The 23988-nt window shown below is 40.7% G+C and overlaps 1 protein-coding gene across 7 annotated transcripts in view; it reads right to left on the bottom strand.

The window, feature by feature from the left end:
- Positions 1 to 23988, bottom strand: part of LOC141918909 (E3 ubiquitin-protein ligase NEDD4-like) — a 173642-nt gene that overhangs the window by 29277 nt on the left and 120377 nt on the right. For 3 of the 7 annotated variants that reach the window (XM_074813860.1, XM_074813861.1, XM_074813856.1), the window contains exons 6-15: positions 19776 to 19826; positions 17395 to 17456; positions 17188 to 17290; positions 16148 to 16314; positions 15031 to 15163; positions 13729 to 13905; positions 9787 to 9861; positions 7768 to 7827; positions 1644 to 1775; positions 1045 to 1164 (exon numbers count right to left, since the gene is read on the bottom strand). In XM_074813860.1, the coding sequence (XP_074669961.1) occupies positions 1045 to 1164; positions 1644 to 1775; positions 7768 to 7827; positions 9787 to 9861; positions 13729 to 13905; positions 15031 to 15163; positions 16148 to 16314; positions 17188 to 17290; positions 17395 to 17456; positions 19776 to 19826 (1080 nt within the window). The remainder of the gene's footprint in view (positions 1 to 1044; positions 1165 to 1643; positions 1776 to 7767; positions 7828 to 9786; positions 9862 to 13728; positions 13906 to 15030; positions 15164 to 16147; positions 16315 to 17187; positions 17291 to 17394; positions 17457 to 19775; positions 19827 to 23988) is intronic. The other 4 variants (XM_074813862.1, XM_074813858.1, XM_074813857.1 and 1 more) reach the window with 3 other exon arrangements.

Here is a 23988-nt window from a genome sequence, read left to right as displayed (position 1 = left end):
CGCTCAAATCTCAGATGCTCAGTCAGTGACTTCCACCAGCTCAACTGTTTGAAATGTCAGTAGGGACAGGAATGTCCTTAATGTTTTAGTTTAAGATATTCAGAATCTTTTATTTAAATTACAGTAGATTTGATCTTCAAAATTAACAATGGCAAGGCTAGTTATTAGTTCATTGTTAAAAGGTTTATCTGAATTACGTATGGGTAATTTATATTAAATATCAACTATAATCACCTCACTACAATCTGTCCAACAATCCTACGTTTGTTTAACAACTTGCACAACAGTCTGAATACATTTCAGTATAAAGAACAAACAAGAATGATGCATAAAATGAACTAAATGTTACAATCTTCACTTGATTGTTGGCCAACTTTTGCAGGGGCAAAGGGGACACAAGTAGGAAGAGATAGTGAGAGAGAAGGACAAATAACGTGCTGTACTTTAAGTTTGAAGAAATTTTTAAGAATTTATTCTCCTCAACACAGCCATGTTTAACTGACTGAAGAGTTTTAATCACCCTTTCAGAAGTAAAACACATTGTCTTTGATTGCATAAGAAGTCACTGAAGTTATTTAGACATGTTGCAGTGAGCATCACTCAACAGTATTCTGAACTAAAGATACTTAAAAGAAATTAAACATCCTTTTGAAAGACAAGGAATACAAAACGCAATCGGTATCTTGGCTTAGAGATTTTCCAAACTCAATTGCATGTATTATTTTCAAAGTTATCAGCATCAAAATACATGTTCCAACTTAAAAAAATACTTCTGATTTTATACACTCACAGCACTTGAAGGGCGTTGCAATAAGGTTCGTGTCAGACATGCACACAGGTTACGTTTTAGCTGACCAAACCAAACCATCATATCGATGACCACGGAAGTTAAGTAATACTATTGGAAAACAGCCATCTATTAGAGCAAAATCAGCAATTGGGAAAAGTGGCTGCTGATAACTAAAAAGGAAATAAAAATTTCTAAGGCACCAAAGAACGGGAAGTCAGAGAGAAGCGATCCTTCTCGGTAGCAGCGCTTCTCACCTCCAGTGGAGCAGATAAAGTGACGGTGGGTGAGCTGAGGCTGCGAGGCCGTCTTATCTGGGGTTCACTTAAATGGTTGCTGCTGTTTGCTGTCGACCCGACCATACCATCTTCTGCAAGCTGTTTCAAAGCAAAACCAAGAGAGCAAATTGTCAGAAACACAGTTCATCTAGAGTTAGGACACTAAAATTATGTAATTATTTATTATTACTATGGAATATTAAATATACTTGCTTAAAGATCAAGCATTTGATTCCATTGGAAGGGCAAATAATGTATGGTACTATTAATAGATCAACACAACTTTCAAATGCAGTCCTAAGAGTGCATCTGCCTCCTTTTATTAGTTGAGATGTACCTCTCTGTAAAATCTTTCCATTGTAGCAATCAACTTAAACTGTACCTTAACATAGTTTAAAGAAGTAACAAAAAAATCCCAATCATTGCCATTTTTTATAATTATCCTGAGCTGTCGTGACAATGCTTAGGATATTTTTTTTTAAATTTCAGAGTTCTGAGGAGCTGCTTCAACTGAAATGATACTCAGTACATGCAACATGTTTGCTACCTAAATGAAGCATTACAACAGACCTTCGTACCTGCATAATGGGCCGTGTCCATGTTGTGGTTCGATTGTTGTGATTGACGTAGTAAGTACGGCCCTTTGCATCCTTCCTTTCTTCCCAGCCCGAAGGTAAGCCTGGTGTAGTATGTACATAGGCCACTGAAGGCTGTTCAAGCAAGAAATTACTGTATTGTTATTTTATAATAGCTAAAAAAAAAAATTCATAAATCTGTTGTTTAAAAAAAGGAACTTGTTAACTTACAACAGTCTTAAACACAACAAATATACAGAAAAATACAGTTTCTGGTTTCATTTAATACAAGCTCTTCTTCATGTACCTTTGAGTCAAATTTTCTCACAACAGATCTCTCTATTCACTTTTGCACTTTTGTGTAATTTGTAGATTATGCACAATGACAAAAAAGGAATTCTGTGTTTTAATGATTTTTCCATAGAAAGGTGGATGTTTTTCCTTTTATTAGCATGGATAAGTAAGAACTGAAGTAACCATGCAGTCAAGACTTCCCAAGTTCTGTTCTTTTCTTCACCAGAGGGTGTCTTCAATTAGTTGCAAGAAAATACTCTGGGTTTAAAACCTGAAGTTTAACCGTTTTGTTATAGTTACAAATGTTGCATACAGGGTTAGGTGCCCTGAAAATACAATATACAGCCCAAATTGGAGCCCCAACTTTAGTGGGAAAAGATTTTTTTTTTTACTAAAAGTTCCACAAGAAAGACAATGCTGTAACAAAAATATACAGATAATGATAACCTGCCAAAGGCATGAATTGCCATTAAACAAGTTATGTCACTATTCAACACAGCAATTACGTCATTTTGTGTTGCTGATGCTGTCTTGTGTGAGGAAAATATTCAGTGCTTAAACCAATCGGGTATTTTTTCTGGGTCATACAGAGGGGGGAAAAAAGCATCGTAGCACAAACAGCAAAGCTTCTTGAGGAAAAATAGCCTAGAGAGAATTTTTAACACTGACCCTGTCTCCATCTGCATCTGCATTTTATGGGGAGGATGCCCTGGGAGTTGCAGTTCTAGACCATGCACTCTACATAACTCTACTGGTTATGAACCCTAGCCTCCTTCTAGTATGGGTCTCCTCTTCAGACATCACTTGCTAGGAACAGGTATGCTGCCTCAGGACAGGCGTTTTTCTCAAGTAACTGATGTAAATACTAAGAGCTAGAGAGATACAGGAATTTCTGTCATTCACAGCAGATAGACGCAAACTGCTAAACTCTGCAGGACAGGATCTGTGCTCTCTAATGAAGCCCATGCATTAATTATCGCATCAAAGACTTGGCACGTGCAAGGTGCTTTTCAGTATCTACGTCTAGCTCCTTGGTTCAATATGCATTTAATTATTAGTTTAATCACATTAAAATATACATTCATACATTAATTATCAGGAGACTATAATGCTAGAGATTGCTTCACTCTTTCAAATATCTGCCCTCACAGCAGAAGGGTGATGAAACCTACAGGTCTTCATCACGTGACAGAGTAAAAAACAGCGCTTGAACTGCACTGTCTTACCAATTTGTGCGGTGCTTTAATTCATCATCAGTAACGTTAATTCCTTTGGAAACGGGCAGCTTTGCAGTGCTAAGAAAACAAACTGAATCGGAGTCTGCTTTTAGCATGGCTTCCCCTGAACAGGCTGTAGCAATGTACATGGCACTTCTCTTATGGTGTAAAACGTTAATTTACTGGTTCTTTAAGAATTCCAGGTGTAAATGCTGATGGGTAGAACTGCAAAGCAGCACAGCAGACAGAAAGGCCAGACTTGAACTGCTGAGCTTAGTGTGCGTGTTGCACCCGAACATCGCATTTTCTACGAGGATGCAAGTTCTAGAGCAGATGTACTAGTTAACGCCAGCGAACACGGAGGAAGAAATGGTTCTGACATCTGAGCTAGAGGAGGGACTCGTATCAACGTCCAATGTGCAGAAAGCAGCTCTGGCTGCTGCCCCTTCCACCCCAACACCTGCTGCTCACAAGGACACTTATGAACTCTTTTCAGACTGCTTGGAAAAGAGGAGACTTTTTTACAAGGCCTTTCCTGAAAGAAGCAGGATGCTGCATTTAAAACACGGCTTAAAGAAAGACTGACAGTAAAACCAAATGTCTGACACCAGACAGTGACTGGGCACACCAAGGGAAGGCGGCCAAGAAACACATGGACGCTCTGAGCTGCCCTTTGCTCTAAAGGCCGTATTACCCCAGTGCTCGTTAATCCAATCCACCTTGCAGAGCACTGCAGATTTAAGTCTGGGTCTTTTTTTGCCAAATTTTAAAAAAATCACTACCAACTGCATTATGGCTGAGAGTATAAGAAATACCTGTAGCCACTTACAGCATCCACAGGATGAACACCAAATTAATTGGTAAAACTTAGATGGGTAAAAGTATGACTCCAGTTTCCAGTTCAGTACCTGCAATCCATCCACTAATACCTTAGACTCTAAAAGTTTTGTTTTTCCTTATTTTACTACTTAAGATTCCTCAGTGCAAGTATTCTGCATTTTATTACAAATTATATTTTCTTTTCCTAAAGTATCCGTGCTCTGAGTTACTCTGCAGACTCACTAGGGTGCGGCAAGTACTAAGCCACAACTAAGGCTACTTGGACAGCGGCCTCTGTCTCCAGGTCTGTAGCTGTATTCTCCACACCAACTACACCAAACAAGTTACTCCTTCCACATCCTTACAAACAGTGATTTGTGTTTTACCATCATTCCATTTAAAAATATATATACAGTGCAAAATTACTAGCCAAAGATGGAAGATGTGAATTACATTGCACAGCAGGATCTGATAACTCTCTTCAGGCCTCTGAAGGCTCCTGCGAAACAGAGGATACATTCTTTTCCTACAGTCTGCATCCTCTGCTCCAGCAAAGTAATTAACTGTAATTCTTGTTCTTGCTTCATATTCTTAAGACCTCTTTCCCAGGACTTTTGCTTAAGTCGGTGTATTTGCTTTTTAAGAGCAGAGCGTATTTGACCCAGTGAGCTGGAGAACTGCCTGGATAATCAAGGGAAATGAGAAAAGATCCTGAGTGGGTCAGAAAGTTGACATACTACAATAGGAAACAGAAAACAGAGGAACACAGATGAGGAAACTAAGTAATATCCATTGAAACAAACTATGAGACTGATTTCTTTCTTTCCCCAATAGTCAAGTGCTGGAAAGACTGTGCTGTGTTGTTCACAGAGCTGCAGGCAGCAAGGAGACTACCTCTGCCAGGACTGTTCTAATGGCTTCCAAACTGTTAATCAGTGGTCAGTAAGGCCACAGTAAGTGGTCTGGAAACACTCCACAGACAAGGTTTTAGTTAAAAATGAGATAATTAAGGTATCTGATACTCTGGGAGGGCTGACTGATTCACTGATTTTCTGGGCCAGGGGATGACTGCTACATGTTCTTACGTGTTTGCTCTATTCAGGCTATTGTCTACAGTACAGAGTAAACATAAGGTCTGGATAAGTCAGGGATTTTAAATTAAAAAATTGAATCATTTAATTGTAATAATACACAATCTATTTACTGTACGATGGCATGCTGCAAAATATCAGCTTTGACTGTGAGGATACAGGAACACAAGATGCTCTAGTTTACGCCACCTGATTTTTCCTTTCTCTTTAACACTCTATCTACCAAAATAAATTCAGCTATCACCAGCCTTTCTCCTTACCATTCACTGTGGGTTAACGCAATCTGCAAAACAGAGTTTGCCCTTCAATCTCCTTTCCATGTAAAAGATATTCTACCACACAGAGTAGGAACTTGGGAGATTTATCAAGAGCCTTTTACCCCAAAACTGAACACTTTTTAGCAACTGTCTTCAGTAAATAGTGGGGGGAAAAAGAAGTGTTATGGTTACGGACCAAACGTCATGAGAATGGAGATGCTGGGACACACGATGCATTAACTTATGTTTTGCTCAGACTAGTTTTACAATGTACCCTTCACAGAGGAGCGGTAAACGTCCTTGGGGATTTAAAAAAAAAGATCCTGAAAAGCAATGTGGTTAATAACCACAGATAGATTTCACCCAACATGTACTTTCTCTACAGTCAGCAACACCTACTTCATTACACATGCTCGAGTGCCAGATCTACTCATCTTCTGTCACTGATCAATATGAAAGGTCAGCCACGCTATCTCTAGGGCGGGTGGAACATTTTTACACTTACACAGAATATTTAGTGTATCAATTTCTTATGAGCTATCGAAATGTTTAGACTTGGACCCGAAGGGGGAAAATTCAGGCATGGTTAGTTTGCATGAGCATGTCCTTTAGGAGCCTCCCCCCGGCCCCAGAGCTGGCCAGGACAAGCCACAAACCCACACAGACTGTTCCCTACTTCGGTCCCACTGCAGAAGGGTCGGGTGGGGCCGGCTCTCCCCCAGGCCAGCAGCAAGCAGGGATGTGCCACTCCTGGGTTGAGCTGCTGCTCACCAAGGGGCTCTGCCCGCAGCGCCCTGGCCACCGGGCTGGCGAGCCCAGCAGGGCCCCGCTCCCTCGCCTGGCTGTGGGCCCGGTTCGGCGGACAGCCGGGCTGCGCAGGGGCTGCTCCTGCAGCGCTCCTATCACCGCCCAGCCAGGAGGGCGGCGCACTCTGTGCTCTTCCTGACCCCGCGGAGCACCCACAGAGGGGCATGGGCCCTTCTCCAGGCACCGCAGCAGCATTATCCCCTGCAGCCTGTGCCGGGCGGGCGCCCAGTGCGCCTGCGGAACCAGGCTTCTGCACGGCTGGCACCTCCACGGGCCCCGGCCCAGCCAGGGGCTCTGCAGGGACCCTGAAAGCAGAGCTCAAGTGCCCCAGAAACTCCTGCTATTGACAGCTCGTACGTCTACAAACTTGAGGTGCCTAAAGCAGAGAGAGAACGGCAAGCTTTGGAGATGATGCTCTGGATTGAAATGCATGAATCCTGTTTAAGTCCCAAGTCCCCTCTAGATCAGGGCTTCAGAGTATAAGTGCATGCTGAATGAAGTGGGGGGAGGGTCCCAGGAGTAGCTGCAATATAATAAGGTAAAACATCTGTGATACAGCTGTATTAGTTATGAGTCAGTGACGTTTGAAATCAGTCATCTGCAGAAAAATATTAATATTTTGCTCTAAAAAGTATAATCAAGATGCTCTGCCAACAAGACCTTTGCATTGCAGTTCAATATAGCACACGTTTTTCTAATGATTAACAAATCAAGCAGGTTTTGCAAAGACACAAAAAAAATTGCTCTTTGCAGGAACACAATACAACTATGCTCCTCTAAGATTCAAAACCAGTAAATATAGACAGCATTACAGAATGAAGCATCGACACCCAAATTAAGACCTGACATTACCACACATAAATAGAAAACATACCCAAATTTAAATTATATTTCTCTCCCCGAAATGATCTAGCAGCACACATATACATAAAAGCTATTTATGATAGCTACTGTAAAATGATTTCCATGAGATAACTTGCTTCAGACTGACATTTAATCAGGTTAGAAAAGAATGAGATGTTTCTGACAAAGCCCAGTATAAATTAAAACCACTTTCCTTGTATTACACCTTCAGGAAAGCACTTCCAGCATTTTACTGGATCATCAAAGTAAAACTTCAGCCTTAGACCGCTGAACAACTACTGGAAAATGAAAACTGGCATTACTTAAGACCGTTAAGAGCTATATGATGTATCACTGTACCTCCATGGTTCTCAAATTAACGTCAGCTTTAAGAATTAATTAGTCTAATGGAGAGTAAGGGAAGACAGATGCAGGCTAAAACCACAGCTACGTGTATACTGATTTGATGTCTCTAATCCCCGATTCTTTCATTATCAGTTTTTAAAGAATTAGGTATTGTATCTTTCATTTTTTAGAAGCCTATGGCATTTCCTTAGTGCATAGCTGTGTTAACACTCAGTGACATATCCACATCATTAGAACATGCTCGTGTTTGAGTGAAACTGCAGTGTTTTGAGACATTTTGAGAAAATTTTAAACAGCAACAAATATAACTATTGATTCAGTGGATGTATTTCATTCAACACACTGCTGCTTTGTCAAAAAAAGTTCCTTATTGTACAAGACCTAAATCTACCCATTTTATTTAGAGATAATGCTTGATAAAGAGTATTATTACCGTTGGTTCCTCACCACCTGTGACAGTTGAAGAACGAGCTCTCCTAGATGGACCACTCTGCTGTTAAATGATAATTAATGTTACAGATAAGTATATTTAGTGATGAAGGTCACAGATTACTGTCACATCTTTAGGAGTAAGGAATTACAGACACTCAGATTTATTAAAAGACAGCAATTAGATGGAAATAATGTTTAAGATAATAGCAAAAAACCTGAGTCATCAATCACTGATAACCAAGTCAGAATCTCACATAAAAAACACGAAGGGAACTAATTTCAAGAGTTCTTGTATCCAATTCTTTATGTTCAGTATTGCTAACAATAATAGTAAGAACATTTATCCTCAATGTAACATATTCCCCAACCCCCCAATGAATTTTGCATGTTCTACACATAAACATGGAATTTAAAACCAAAATGGATAAGTTCTGGTCATCAGTGAGTGCGCAGAAGTCAGATGAAAGATGGAACTGATACTGTGAATTGTCAGTAAGGACTAATACAGCCAAGAGCAGCACTGTATTTAGAAAGAAAGTATGTATTTAGTTGCTAGAAGATAAGTTATGATTAGCTCAGTAAGGATTAAATATGGTTAAGATGAGGTAACAGCCTTGTTTTAGCGCAGTGCTTTCAGTTCTGCTGTTTTGAACATCTGCTAATGAAATGAGCGTTCTAAAATAATAAAGTGAAAGCCATATCACCAATCCCAACCTGACTACACCAGATAAAGACACCCAGACTCCATCAAGTGATAAGAAACCCGGACTCCATAAAGTGCTATTAAAGAAAGAAGCAGAACACCTCTGGAGCAGACTGCGTCCAGAGTCAACTTTGTCTGGTAGAGAGGGAGGACAGTGAAGGCAGAGACGTACTGGAAACCACCCCGCTGTCTACCCAGAGGAGAAAGCAGAGGGATGGATAATCCTTCAGAAGCAGTTCTTTGAGCAACAGCTATTACATGCATCTGTAGGCAGCAAATGCAGATACACTAAACTGCTACAGCATGTGAAAAAATTAAACGGAGAGAAAAACAGTATGGTTATTGTAAATGTCTGCCCAACAGCAACAGAAAGAACAAGCAAAGGAGAGACATCAGCTTTAACAACAAACTTATTGATATATGCTATTTACTCAATATTTCCATAAAAAAGATACACAAATTTGCTATTTGTAGATACATATGTAATGTATTTCTAATAAAATATTGGTAAAAAATAATCCTGGAAGAAAAGTATAATTTTAAAAAATATCTGAAGAGTTTCATTCAAAAGCTTGTCTCGGGCAATCCTATTTTAAGTAGTCTCTCTACAGCCTGCCACCTTTGCAACCCTCGTACCACAAAATACGTAGAACTTTCTATCAATTAGACCAAAGGTATGTGTGCTTATCACGTGAAAGAGAATCTTTTTACAAAACACCTTTGTATCTTTTCCTGTTTGAAGAATCTACTTAAATAAAATGGCAGAAGTTGCTAACCTAAATCACTCCGATTAAAAAACAACAGATGCAGTGCTGTTCCGTTCTATCATAGGAGGACTATCACAAAAAGGCTCCTTTTAACTACAACGAGGTAAAACACCAAACCCTTTTAATGTTATAGATCTATATATCCCAAGTAAAATCAATTTATGAGACACAAAAATATACCTGCCAGGAGAGTCCTGTGCTGCAAATACAGATGGTGCTACTGCCCTCTCCTACCCCAGCTGAAAACACCCGGTGGAGGATTCTCTCTCTCCACTGAGCACACACCCCGAGCGCAGGGAAGTGCTACGTTAGATAACTCAGGTTAGTGCCACTGCGCTCGCAGCCTCAGGACATTCTTCTCTCACATGAATGTCCTCATTTTAGTTGCTGACCATGATGATACTAATTTGGTATCCATTACTATTTGGGATAGTCATATGCCCATACTGGTTACTGATCTGTATCTGACCACAACTGACCTAAGAAAAGATATTCAGAATCAGACAATGTTCAAACAAAAAGGAAGAAATAGAAGTTAGCTTTGGTTTACCAAGGATAATTGAGACTGTTCTGCAACTGCGTCTGTTACACTGCAAGATCTTAATCTTGAAGAAGGATCTCTTTGCTGGAAAAAAAAAGAAAGAAAGATGTCTTTAAGCTAAAGTGTCTTAAAACATGGGGTTTTATTCAGTACGTTTACTTTTCTCCCATTTAATCCAAACCCCCAAAAAATATTATTTATGTTGCGGTGTTTTAATAATTCTGCGTAAGTTTTAATACTTCTACAGACATATGGCAAGCAATGAAAAATCTTAATTCTCAGTATTTGATCCTGGACTGTTTCAGCTTAACTGCAAAAAGAATATAGCCAATTACGATACAGATTACTAATGTTTTACAGCTACAAATCTCTTTATAACAAAATCTCCTGTAAACAATTAGTATCTACTTCTATTTCACCAGGGAGTGGTACATACAATTTCTCTGTTGACAGTTACCCTTCATACATGCTATGAAAAAAAAGGGCTCATTCATTTTTCTAAAGGAGAAATGTCAACACAAATTCTGATAGAAAAAAGATGGAAAAAAATCTGAGCGATTAAGCTAAGAACATTGATTCTTAGACAAAAATTGAGCAGATGATACTTCTCTTAAAACCAGACATTGCAATGAAAACTGTAGCTGCGATACAGCTCTTCAGGAAGTGAATGCTCCACCTTGGTTTTCATTACTTCACCGTGACATTCACGGGTGGCAGGCATTACTGACAAAAATCAGGCATTAAAAAATAAATCCAAAATCAAATACTATGGATGAGACCTCAAAGTCTTAAATATTTACTTAAAAATTTAGAGTATTTCTTTCAAAAAAATTGTCTTAATTTTCCTCTTTGCCTTCTAGCTTTTGAACTTCCCAACACATATCCTACACGATCATGAATTAGAAACAAAAAAGCCCCACAAAAAGCAGATATGCTAGCATGTCTGCTTGCTACTAAAATGTAATTCCTCACAAACCTGTGAGATTTATCACAAATAAGGCGATAGAGCACAGTGGTGTCAAGTGACTGAATTCCAGCCCATATGGGACAGGCTCAGATTATAAAGGGACAGCACCTGAGAAGGATCAATAATTACATTTTCCACTTGCTACAACACTGGTTTTGGGACTCGCAGCCATAGAGGATTCTTCACATCCCAAAATTACAAGAGCTCCAGAGATACTCTCAGGTTTTACTTCTTGGTAACAAACAAGATATTTGCTATCGAATTTAAAAACGTTTCAGAAGGAACTAATGTGCCACGCTAATATTTATATTTAAGAAGGAACTAATATTCTGCCTACATTGGTTAGCAACCATTGCCCTGCAGGATCAATACTTGGTCTACAACATAAGAAATACATCAATATTACAGTAATTCTGAAATATCCCCATAGCTGGTACCAAGAGATTTAGAAGGCATTAAGCATGGCATCAGCAATCATTTTTTGTTACTCTCATGAAAAATCCCATATAATGAAAAGAAAATATACAAATACTGTAGTCATGAGGGCTGGCAACAAAGCAAGCCATGAACAGAGTATTTCTGTTGGAAGGGACATACAAGGATCGATCATCTAGTCCAACGGCCTGACCAGTATTCAATAAAACACAGTATTCTATAAAATCAATCAGCATGTAAATAGCATTTCACTTTAAATGACTTTTCTGACACAGCTTTTCTGTGGCGTTTGATTGAGGTAAATTCCATGTACAGAAAGCAGCCTTGGGTAATTCCTAAACTTATTACTTTGCATAATTGGTACCTTATGAATGCACTAATAAATGAGCAAATGACCTACAGCCCATTTATAACTGCTCCCATGGGCACCCTGATGTACCACTGAAAGACAACGAAGCAACACCGTGAGGGAAACTATTTGACAGGTGTATCAGAAACTCCAACTCTTACTTGAAAACATCAGTCCTAAGAGCACATTCTGTTAAAAAAAAAAAATCAGTGTTTTTAAAAAAAAAAATATAGAAGATGTAATTACACCTTGCTTCTATGTTATGCTAAAGATTAATGTGAAAGGATTTGTCTGTCAAATGGACTGACCAGCAAGTCTGAAGTGTTTTCTGGCATTACACTTGAGAAGTGACAAAATCCTTGAACACACACACCCAGACACAGTCACTCCTCAGCTATCTGCTGGCGATTTGGCTGTGTTGCAGGTTAACTGTGTGTGGCCGGAGAGGCACGGGAGCTGTCTCTGTGTAAAACAATCAAAGGTCAGGCTGGAAATACCAGGCATGCTGGTGGGCAAACCTGGACGGGCTTCTAGTTCCAGCCCCCAGCCTGCAGATCTGCGCCGGCCTTAGGCAAAGGCAGTTCAGAGCTGGCGGGTTCGGGGAAAACCCTGGATCCAAGCTTCCTCCCTGCGAAGCCATGAGGCTGATCCCGCAGGCCTTCGGGAAGCGGGACCAAGAGGAAGCGTCACGTGGACCCAGCTGAGCGCAGGGCTCACAGCCTGGGTTCAGCTCCAAGTGCCACGCTCCTGGCCAAGCTCGGGGATGGATGTCCCTGGGCTCTGCTCGCCAACCTCCCAGCTGGGCAGATTCACCGCCCGTGCCCAGGGAACAGCTCAGACCCAAGTGCTGGATCAGGGCAGCGAGTGCCGCCGCGGCCAGAGCGGTGGGCAGCACAGCCCAGAGCCCCGAGTGGCCTCCACAGCCACGCCAGGGCGTGGATATCCTGACGTGGATAACACACAGTAACAGACATTTTAAATGCTTTGGCAATTTCTTACTTTGCAAGTGCGGTCTGATTAAAATTTTTATTGCACTGAAAAGCAAGATGCTGTCACTTAATGGCTCCTAAGAGCTAGTCTGTATAGGAATATAATTATTGAATTATTTAATTAAGAGAACTTTGCAGCTATACCATTTATTTATTATTGTTAATGTAAAAAAAAAGTAGGCCCTGCTCTTGCCATTGAAACGGTTTGGTTAACCTCCTGCCCTCCAAGCAAACATCTACGAAAATCTGCAGTTACCTGCAAAAGCCCAAGTGACACTCTATGCATATGGTTAGCCAGCAGAGCTGTAATTTGCTAACTAACCTCCAGATAACATTCAAATCATTCTAAGACACCTACTGCACAGGTTTCTTTGTGAAAAACTTGCACCTAATCAAGATTCTATTCAATCAGAACAAGAGTAAATATGATACTTCTCTCTTGAATTGCAAATGTACCTTGATGGCATATACCAAGGATAAAAAAAAAGAATAAATCACAGAATGATGTTCTGTTTAATACTCACAACTGTTTTCTTAACCAAAGAGACATAAGACATTCCCCCCCTTACAAGTTTATTATCCTTATTTTTTGTGGTTTCATCAGTCTGACAAAGTAATGATTAACACAAATATAGAGAACGTTCTTTGGTTTTACCTCAAGTAAACTCTTATGGTGAGAGACACATTTTTTCCAGACTAGCCATTTACAAACTTGTGGAGGATTTGACCACAACTACCTACTTTCAATTCTAATCCTTTGCTACTCTTGTAGCAGTTGATCCAGGAAACTATGAGGGGTTTATAAAATCCTAATGTAAGAAACCACATGCTTTAAGAAAAACTATCATGTTGTAAAATGGGTTGTGGTTCAAAAAGCGTTAGCAATTTTTTCTCTTTCCTTTGGAAATTACTAGCTTGATACTCTGGTATTACATACTTTGTTTCACTGAAGGTCTAACAGTAGTGGAATCTGAAGTTAAACTCACACAGAAGAAAACATTACATCTGAACTGAGGAATTCTGTTGTTCAAGGCAGTTTGCTCTGTGGTGAAATTACGATGCATTTTTTGGAAGGTAATTTTTAACTGTATGCTCAGGCCTTCCTGAGCCCAGCAATTACAACCCACCCGTGTAACGGATTCAAATTCTGTCAAACTAGGGGAAGAGTACAGCAATAGAGGCTGAGAGAGAGAGCGCAGCATGTCACGTACAATCAAAGAACTGATTTGTTCCCCATTGGAATCAGGAGTGACCTGCAGTCGCCTGCTCAGTTCCTCAGACAGCTCCTGAGGACTGGTTCGGGACACTGGAGATGCAGGAGGAGGTGGCAGCGACAAGCTTAAGGAATCTCCACTCGCACTTGCTTCCTCTGAAATGGTTTCCCAGGGCTAACAAAAGAGAAGAAACTACGTTAAGGATTTACATAGACAGACCAAGTCTTCTTTCCCTTCGCCTTCGGTGACCACCTCACTGGGACAAACACAGGTGTGATAACCAGCTTTAACATTTAACATAACAAACCAATCCCTACAAGACACCAACAAGCATTCTACTCTGTGTGAAGTAGTCACAGGGAAAAGCAGTTTTCATGCTGACTTCAAAGTGCTCTTCATGTTGATGACGACACAATGCTTTATGATTCAGCACGGAAAATTATGTAGATGGAAAGATGCATAAAAAAGAGCTCTCGTTAAAAAAATTCCATCTGAAATTTTGTTCAAAATGTAGCTAATTCTGCATTCTAACTAAAAACTTGTAAGAAACAACTGTTAATTTTAATTTAGAATAAAATGCATAATAGAAAGCACTCATTAGTATCTGCAAATCAAATATTAACAGGTGACAAGTGCAACAGTAGTTTCAGCAAGCTATTTGTTGCTCTGAATAACATTTAGTGAACCAAAACTAACTTTCACAAAGAATTTTGTCTGTGATTCACATAATAAAATATTCCTTAAAGTTGAATGGGATTAGAGCTTTACACAAACTCTCACTTAGGCCTACAAATATCTACCAAATTTAATTTATTTAGTCTACCTATAAAGTAAACAAACGCTCACCCTGATTAATAAGATCTCAAAATTCTAGCTAAAACCAAGTATTTTGGGGAAAAAACCCAACAGCAGCTTCTCTTTCCTCTAAATCACAACACTAAAGAAAACTGAAGTACATGGCAGTCTGCTTCCCTTCTTTTTACAACTTAGTCCACTGTTACTCAAAGCAAAATATTGAAAGTGTTTCTATCAACATATATATAACAAGCGATGCCTGAAATTATACCCGTTTCTCCCACCATTTGCATAGTATTTAATATTGTGCAGACATTATCAGGCACCCACAAATGCAGGAGACCTTGGAAGTATAGCTCTGTTTAGGATCTTTGTGTCACTGGTATTTTACACTAAGGCAATTTCTACAGACACCATGTAAAAACATTGTTATGTATGTTGTATAGTAATTAGCTTACAAATGAGAAGTTTAGTCAACTTCTTACAGCCAAGACCTTTCCATACCTCAGGAATGTCTCCACTCTCCATAGGTTCGGGTTCCAAATCTTCACTGATGTGTCTCCGAGAGCGGAACCGCCTGTGGGCTGCTTCTTGGTTTATCTGTCTGATGTTGTTATCTGAATCAGATCCCACATCACTGCATAGCAGGGAAATGAAAGCATGTGAAGGAGAAAAGAACAAGGAAATAAAGAATGTTGAACTAAAACACCTACTTTGTCCATTGCTTTCAAAACCTCATTAAAGTTTTTGATTATAAAAAATCATTATTGCATATGTCAGGTTTCACAAACAGGAGACCGTTTAATCCCTCAATCAAAGTAAATAAAACTGGCAGCACTTCACAAATGTCGGAGAATCGTAGAATCCCAGGTTGGAAGGGACCTCAAGGGTCACCTGGTCCAACCTTTCTTGGCAAAAGCCCGGTCTAGGCAAAGTGGCCCAGGCCCCTGTCCAGCTGAGTCTTGAAGTGTCCAGTGTTGGGGAATCCCCCACTTCCCTGGGGAGATCATTGCAGCGGCTGACTGCTCTTAGTGTGAGGAATTTTCCTCTTGTGTCCAACTGGAATCTCCCCAGGAGTAATAACCTGAGAGAGTTGACGTTTTTTCCTTACCTTTTCAACAGGCTCTATAGAAGAAAGTAATTTATTCCTGTTAAATTACTTGCTGAAAAATTCCACATCTGTCTCCCAGTGTTCTAAGGTACATTGTTAATGCACTGACTTCCCTTCCACCCCTTCACATTTCCTACAATTTCCCAGAATACCTATCTGGATATGCAATTTGCTGGGGGTGGGGAAGTCTCTTTCATTCTTTAAAAAAAAAAAGTTTCCTTTTTAACTATAGATATCTAGACTTTTGTTCTCAATTTACTAGCATATCTGTGAAAATTTTTCCATGAATAAAGTATAATTTCAGATACACAGCACAGCACCAAAGGCACAATTAATCTGTTACCAGAAAGAACAGTGTGCCTTTATATCCTGCTTCGTGAAAGTCTTGCTGAAGACTTTTTCCAGCCTTGAATTTGTAAATTCAGAATGGTTGTTTATTGGAAAAAAATCCCTGCCCTTACTGATAACTTTGCACAGATCCACAAAACGCTGCACTACACTGCCACTTACATTAAACTCGGTCGATGCCACTGAGTAGTCCTGTTGTTGTGGTTGACATAGTAAGTCCGCCCCAGGTTGTCCACCTTTTCTTCCCATCCAGGAGGCAGTGGAGGAGGTGGCAACTCCTCCTGACGTTGAGATGCAGAGTCATTGGAATCAACCACATCCCATCCATGCTTAGAAACAAAGAAAAAAAAAGAATTTTAAAATTTTAAAGTTCAAGAGAAGTTATTTCATTGTTGCTTGCATAGGTGCAGATTCTGAAAATTATTCCAAAGAGAAGTTCAAAATTACTGAAATGTAAACCATATGAAATAGAATAAACTCCGTAGTTACAGTGACACAAAAGGTGAAATCCCACCAGTCTATTACAAGAGGGATTCCAAACGTATTTGGGAATTGGCCGCGTGTTCTGGTGGTGCCTAGGTGCAGATTCCCAGGCAAGGAGCCGGAGAGAACCAGCTGCCACCTCCTGAACTCGGAGACGTATGGCCGGGGCCGAGGGCCCTGCTCCCAAGTCACAAGTGACTGGGGTAAGGCCAGCACGGGCTGACATTCACTGACAGCCCTAGTGGCAGCTGATTCTTAACAGGGATGATGGCTGGTAAGAGTGCTGAGAAGTCTTTAAACCTGCTGTGCTTGCATGAGCTTTATTCTCTGCAAAGTCAACGCTGCCAAGGAAATAAAGAAGAATGTTATAACACCTATTTTGAAATGGCCTCTGAAGAAGAGGTAGCTAACACAGACCATTATGTTTAGAAATTACTTGCAGAGACCTTTTGAATTCTTCTACTTGGCATGACTTCTACTTGCTCACAAACTGAGTCAGACTTTAGAATTCATTGTGGCAGCTGAAATACTCTGAAATACTTGAAATGGTTGCAAAAACACGAGGTTACAGTTTAAAAAAAAAAAAGGCTGGAGAGGGGAAGGAGACTAAGCTGCTACTAACACTGCTGCCAGGGGCTTATCTTTCAAGGTACAACTTTCTCTACAATTATAGTTGAATCTCTACTCATTTGACTGCTTCCACAAGCATTCAGCCTTACCTCGGATTCATCCCTTTGATCACTGTTTTCCTCCTCTTGGCCACCATTTTTAGGCATATATGCCATCTTCAGTCTCAAGAAACCCTTTACACGAGATTTGTGGCTAGAAGACAAGGAGGTGCATTTCATTCAACAACCTTTAAATAGTTACAAGTAACAAACCTTGAAGTAAGAAATGTTTTAAAATACAAACGTTCCCCCCCTCACCTTCTTGGTCTGAGAAGGAAATCCTTAAATGTGTATGGCCTTTCCATGGTTGGGTCTTCAGTCTATAAGCATTTAAGAAAATGGCAAATTAAAGGGCTTGCCCACAAGAACAGAGACATACAAGAAACAATGACATCACAGGTGCAGCAGAGGTGCTAGAGAAGACGTTTGACTCCCGGAGTGGCAGCAGGCAGAGCTCCACCAGCGTGTTCCCACACACGCTGCAGAACCAGCCACTAGATGCCACTGCAAATACCAGGGATGGGCTGGCCCAAGTCTCTGTAAGGTACACAGCAGTCACCAGCCAGAAAACGGTGGAAAAGACCAATAAACAAACCCCTTCCAACTTCTTCCAGTCACCCAACAGCAGTGTCAGAAAAGCTTGCGTCTATTCCAAAGCAGCAGTTTTTCTGCACATTAGAAAGCAATGAAATAAAACTCCTCAGCTGGCTTTTACTTCAAAGCTGTTGAGACTTGCAGGAAGAATTAAGACACTGAAATCCTTTGTGCTGTACATGAGTAATATTATCAGCCTGACAGATGACATCTTCTGATTTCCATTTAACTGTAAGTTTCATAAAGCCTTAAATCTTGACAACTTTCTATTACATGAGAATTTCAGCTTTCTTATCAAGTAAGTTACATCCTTCATGTCTGCGAGAATACGGATACTATAGGTACAAAACTAGGAATTTAGAAATGACACGGGAAGTAAGAGACTCAGAAATCCGTGCACATACTTCACCTGCTGATTGTTTGGGGTACTTTAATCGATTGTACAATTTGAGCTGACAAAATTGGAAGCATGAACTGTCTTACACTGAAATTATTCACACTCCAGTAAGACCAGAGATTTAGCACCTTAGATTAACACCAAACTTTCTCAAAATGAGCACAAAGTTAGTGGATACTTCTCAAAACATTGCACTCGCCTGCCATCCACTAAAACAACGGTAGTGTATCTGTAAAGCTGTAAATCCCTTCCCAGCACTCGCCCTACACATAGCAATACTTTGAGTCCAGTGCTTTAATCAAACCTTTCCAAACACAGAATAATCTAACTCCTGGACCGTTTTTCATTAAAAGCTTTGTTGTCAGTTGTATTTCGAGGTCAATAAATAAGAACTTAAAAGTCAATCCTAAGGCTTTGCCTGTCTGTATAAAACAAATTGAGGTACCTGTACAGTGATATGTTTGGTGTTTCAGAAAAAACCTGTAAATAAATGACTCTAAAAGCAGGTGTTAACCCAAGTATTTAAACTCTAACTTTTAAAAAAATAGAAGAAAACCTTCCAAATACCAGCATTTCCAAGTTGACTCATATTACTTTGCAATATTTAAGCTGTTTAAAACTGGGAAAATATCCAAAATACATACTTTCCTATCACACAGGAAGGGCCATCGGAACCTACATGCCTCTTAAAGAGAAAATCTATTTACAGGTGTACAGACATTAAAAGGTACAGGTATGCATGTTAAAAGCTATAATGTATGCTCTGACAATATTACAGCTTGTGTAATTATTAGTAGCAACAATGTCTAATGTCAGTGTCTAATGAATGTTGTTGTATGTGCTATGGCACTCATTACTATCTTCATTATTACTTAGGAGTCCTTCAAATAAGTTTACTTTCAATCAATAATAAACCCAATAATTTTACTGAAATTTGCTACGAAGATCAGCAATTTTATAACATTTTCAGAAGAACTGAATTTTTGTAACATCTTAAGATCCTGTGATGCTGGTTCAGCAGTTTCTCTGGTTTCAGTCTACAGCTCTTGGCTTTACAAGGCTTGAAGTAATATCAAAACGCACTATCCACTGTCCCAGACAGAACTGCTATCCCATAACCTTAATAGCACATTATTTAGACAGAAAATCAGATAGATAAATAGGACCCCAAAAAAATTTTTTTTTCATGTTTTAACAAAAGTTCAGGAAGAAATGGAGTTTGGTACGGGAGAATACAACTGTTTCACCCATAAGGGAAAATCATGAAAAGGAAGGGACAATAAGCACCAACGGTAAGGTGAGAAGCAACCAGTCTACTGGCCACGTGTCATTCATGAATCGACTCTAAAAAGGATTTTAAGAAAGAATCCGGATGAGAAGTGAATCCTGGATATTGAGAAATTTGACAGATACCAGAGAACAACTGTCCTCCCTGTCCCTGCGAAGGGAACTGTTTCTCCCAATTCCTGGGCATGGTGGGGCTTTGTTGTCCATAACGTTTGTCTTTAAGCCTCTGATGCTCTGCTGGGAATGCCTGCTTTACGAAAATTTAACTGACTACTTAGGGAAATAAATTCTGTGTAACATCAGGGTCTTTCACATCTGGTGATGACAAAAAAGAGCACACTGAGACAGAAGCACTGCTTACCGGGAGGTGACTAAGTGGCACATCCACTTGACCCAGGAAGTCGTCTCTAGTCTGTCAAAGAGGAAAAAAAGGCAGGAAAAGGAGTAATTTTACATCAGAAAAGCAAAAAATGATAAACATCAATCCAGTCATAATGAAGCAAAAATAAAGATGGTTGAGTACCATTATTTTAGCAATTACTGGTTTCTACCCCTTTACTGTTGCACATTATTTGTTGTTATAATTTACCTATTTCAGAGGATTTCCTGTGAGTCCAAAATGGCTTCTTACCCCACAGTGTCTATGTTAAGTACTGACGAAAATCGGTTTCCTCTGACAACCTATGCATAGTTAAAAACCAAAGTAATAATCTACTCTTTCCATGAATTAGTCTCCACGTGCATTAAAAAGCAGAGTGAAATTACTGAACATTTCAATGACATAGTGAATGTGTCAAACCTTGGTGACTACTTTTTTTTTTTCTTTGTTTTAAGGAAAACCTCATACGCACATCTGACAGGGAAGGGAGGGGACCCTGACACCCAAACAGTGAAGACCGAACTACACGAATTGTAAACATTTTTCCCCAAAATAAAGATTTGTTTTATCACTTTAACAAACACAAATGAAAATATTAGAACTTTTTTGGTTTTTTTACAGAATGCTGTTCCATTAATTCAGAGCGCTTACTCTGTGGGGAAGTGACACATCCTTCTAACCAGCCTCTGAGCCATCCTGTAGTTCCCACTCAAAGACCTGACCCTTCATACGCCGCTTCAAGCCACGCATGCGGATGGGGTTACACCAACACCTGGGCCACACAGCGCCATCACAAATTCACTTATGCACAGTTAAGTCCATACAGAAGCGATAAACAACTACTTTTCTGCACGTTCTTCGCTATCTGTTCAGTCACCACCTTCTCTCTGAGTGAACAAGCCAAAGGCACCATCTCCCATGGAGGTAACCACCCCAAAGCTGACAGAGGGCCCTGGTCTCCATCTAACTACTGGTTAGATGGGTAACTACTTTACTACTGGGTATTTGAACCATTATTCCTAACTCCACCAACTATACTCCACACCCATTTTACAACCATGAAGACAGGATAAAGAAAGCCCTTCAAGCGCTGGAAGTTCAAAGATTGATCTGATCTTTACAAGACTCAGTGATTTTTAAAGATGCTCAGACTGGACGGCAGGCAGTGTCCTAATCACCCACTCACACCTACCACTTTGAGGAGCATAAAAATTCTCACAAGGTATCTCAGTGCATTGCTAGCAATCCACTTACAAGGACAGAAGAAAAGGAACATGAAGTGTTAGCAGAGGTGGACAACTAAGGATAAACTTTGAGAGGGAAAATGGGTGCTGTTACCACTCACTTTACAGCTCAATAAAGCCTAGAAAGTAATAGCTCTCATTAATTTTCTTATTAAACAATAATGTCTGTTCAATCTGTATATTCAATTACACTAGATACAACATTTCTAGCTGAAAGTATTTGCGTACTGAATGAGTTGTGATTGTTTTAAATAAATTATAACTTTAAAGCACTGCTCAGGTGTTATCTTTATTACTTAAGAGACACCTAAAACTACTTCAGCATTTAACTATTTTTATGATTAACATAAAAATGTTAATGTCACCTGAAGAGCAGAGTTGCCGTGGTACCTTAAATTGTCAATTAGTCTAAATCTCAGGGGCAATTTTTCCTTAAAAAGAGGCTGTTACTGTCCATCTAACTTCAACACATCCCTGTGCAAATCAAAAATGCAGGCCATCTCCCTGTTTGAATTGCATACACGTGGATCAGTTGATCTTCCCTGCTGGTAAATAACAGAGAGCAACCCAGAAATAAAATCAATAAAAAGCACAGACAGTACAGTCGGGCACTGCACGGAGAGATTCCTTTCTGTCTTTTAGCACCACACTGCCTAAAAATGCCACACGTCTGAGTACTTCTGGTGTTATAAAGTACTCCGGAATGTGACAGAGTGCTCACACACTGAAAATGAATCAAGTCACACGCTCCCACCGAAATACAGCCCATAACGAGCCCAAGGTCACAAGCTGCAGTGCAGTGGCCTGTGATGCCAGGCCCAGGTGGTCTCAAGTGCTGTGAATAGGAGTCGTGGTGACTGGACCAACACCACTCTGAAGCAGCTGTGCAGACACCAGGTAAATATTCCAATGTCTGCTGTATGAAGAGCTCACTCTGACAGATCTCCATCGACCCGTTTACACTGCACCTGACTGGAGGTGCACAGCACCGCCTCGCACAGGGCCTAAGCAGGGTGTCTCCAGAGCCTGAGGAGGCTGCCCGTGCAGCAGTGACATGGACATGCTGAGGGTCAGCTCTGCAGCTAAGCTAATCGACTCACCGATTACAGTCACCATTTGCTCGTTTATAACAGCAATTCACTGTTCTAGTGACTCGGATTAAGATTCCTTCCTTCCTGTGACAAAAAGCCATTAAAAACATGGCAGAAAGCCCAACAACTCAGAGACTCCACAAAACCACTGAGGAGCCCCAGGTGATTTCTTGTGGAAGGGAGAGGCTGTGGGCAGACAGTCCTGAGTCCCCTTTGTGCAACCAGATCTCCAGAGGAATCAGGAGCTTCTGTGCCCTGTGGAAGTGACGGCTGCATCACGGGGCTCCGGGGGTCAGTTCTCTGACCCCTCACCCAGAGGAGCCATCTCCTGCTCTGCATCCCTCAGAGTTACCCCAACGCCCACGCTCAGGGCTGTGAAAGCTCTCCTGAGGCCAACACAGGGTCCTCAATGAGAGAGGGATATAGCAGGGGTGTCACGCTGCTGTTTCTACACTCTGAATTCCCACCAGTGCTTATTATGTCTTTCACAAACCATCCGCAATTGAGGAAACCTTTCATCTTCCAATAATTTTGGCCTGAAATGTGCCAACTCTGAAACAAGTTGTCTAAAATGCAGGTGTTTTTTCATAAATCAAAAATACACAGGCAGCTCTAAAATGCAGGGTAAGGCGGTGCTGTGGCTGTATGGACAGCTGTCCTGAGGAGACCGACCCAAAAGCACCCCATGGACACAGCGAGGCCTGGGCCGCATCTGCTCGTCTCTCCTGGCTGGCATGGGCTGGGGCGGCAGAACTAGAGAACCCTGCTGTGTGGAGGCCGAGCACTAAGCTCTGCCCAAGGAGCCTGGGCCGTGTCTGCCCGGCTCCCGGGCTGTGGCAGGGGCAGGAGAGGAGTGGGGCAACAGGGAGGCACCGGACAGTAACCCTAAGGAGTGCCAACAGCCTGTGTCACAGGGAGAAAGGCGCCAAGGGCACTGAGCCACTGGAGCCCGCAGTGGTGTGCTGTGGGAGCAGGAGCAGAGCCCGGCAGGGTGCAGGCCACAGAGCCCCAGCAGAACCGCCATGGCGGGCACAGGTCCTGTCCCCGAGCCCACGGCCAAGGGTCCCCGAGCCCACGGCCGCCCTCTCCCATCCCGTCCCGCAGAGTGGCCGCAGCAGGGGGTCACACAGAGACCTCCGATGAGAAACCGCCACCTGCTCAAACACCCAGGTTTTATTAACACATGAAATCTAATATTTATGGTGGTTCTGTTCTTGCAGCCACTCCATCACAAATTCCCCTATAAGCATGATATGTGTCAGATAACAATAAGTTAATAAAACATAGCAATGAAGCAGAAAACTGATTCTTGTAGCTTATTAAGAGTTCGAACAACGAAGGGAATACTTTCCTAAAGATTTTTAAAAGCCTATTTAATTGAATACAAATATGTTTCCAAAGTTATAGACACATACATAAATAAAAGATAAATCCCTTTAAAATTGATTTATTTTGAAGACATACTTAAACCATGTATTGACAATCCTACACTTATCAATCAGTTTAGTGTCTTGCCTAAACATGCCTAGCATTTTGATCTAGATTGGAAATGTTATATTCAACAAAGGAAAGAAATTTTGGCAACAGATGAGGTATAAAGTACTTAAATAGCATATATGTGTTTGCTTTGTGAGCGGGTAACTGCTCGATGTATACTTGGTATTCATTAATAAGATAGGAATTTTCAAAATAAAGCCTACTGCATTCTTCAAAAATCAACTGTCTGTCAGGGAAAACAATTTCTCCCAGATACTGTTTATGATACCAGATATCAGCCCTAGTGATTCCCAAATAACCTGCTGCTTATTTATAACCCTGCTATGCACAGAATTCCAGGAAGTGCATACTACTGCTCCAAAG

The sequence above is a fragment of the Strix aluco genome, chromosome Z (assembly GCF_031877795.1).
Source record: "Strix aluco isolate bStrAlu1 chromosome Z, bStrAlu1.hap1, whole genome shotgun sequence".
NCBI lineage: Eukaryota > Metazoa > Chordata > Aves > Strigiformes > Strigidae > Strix > Strix aluco.
The sequence above is the reverse complement of the archived record's forward strand: the minus strand, read 5'-3'. Positions and strand labels throughout refer to the sequence as shown.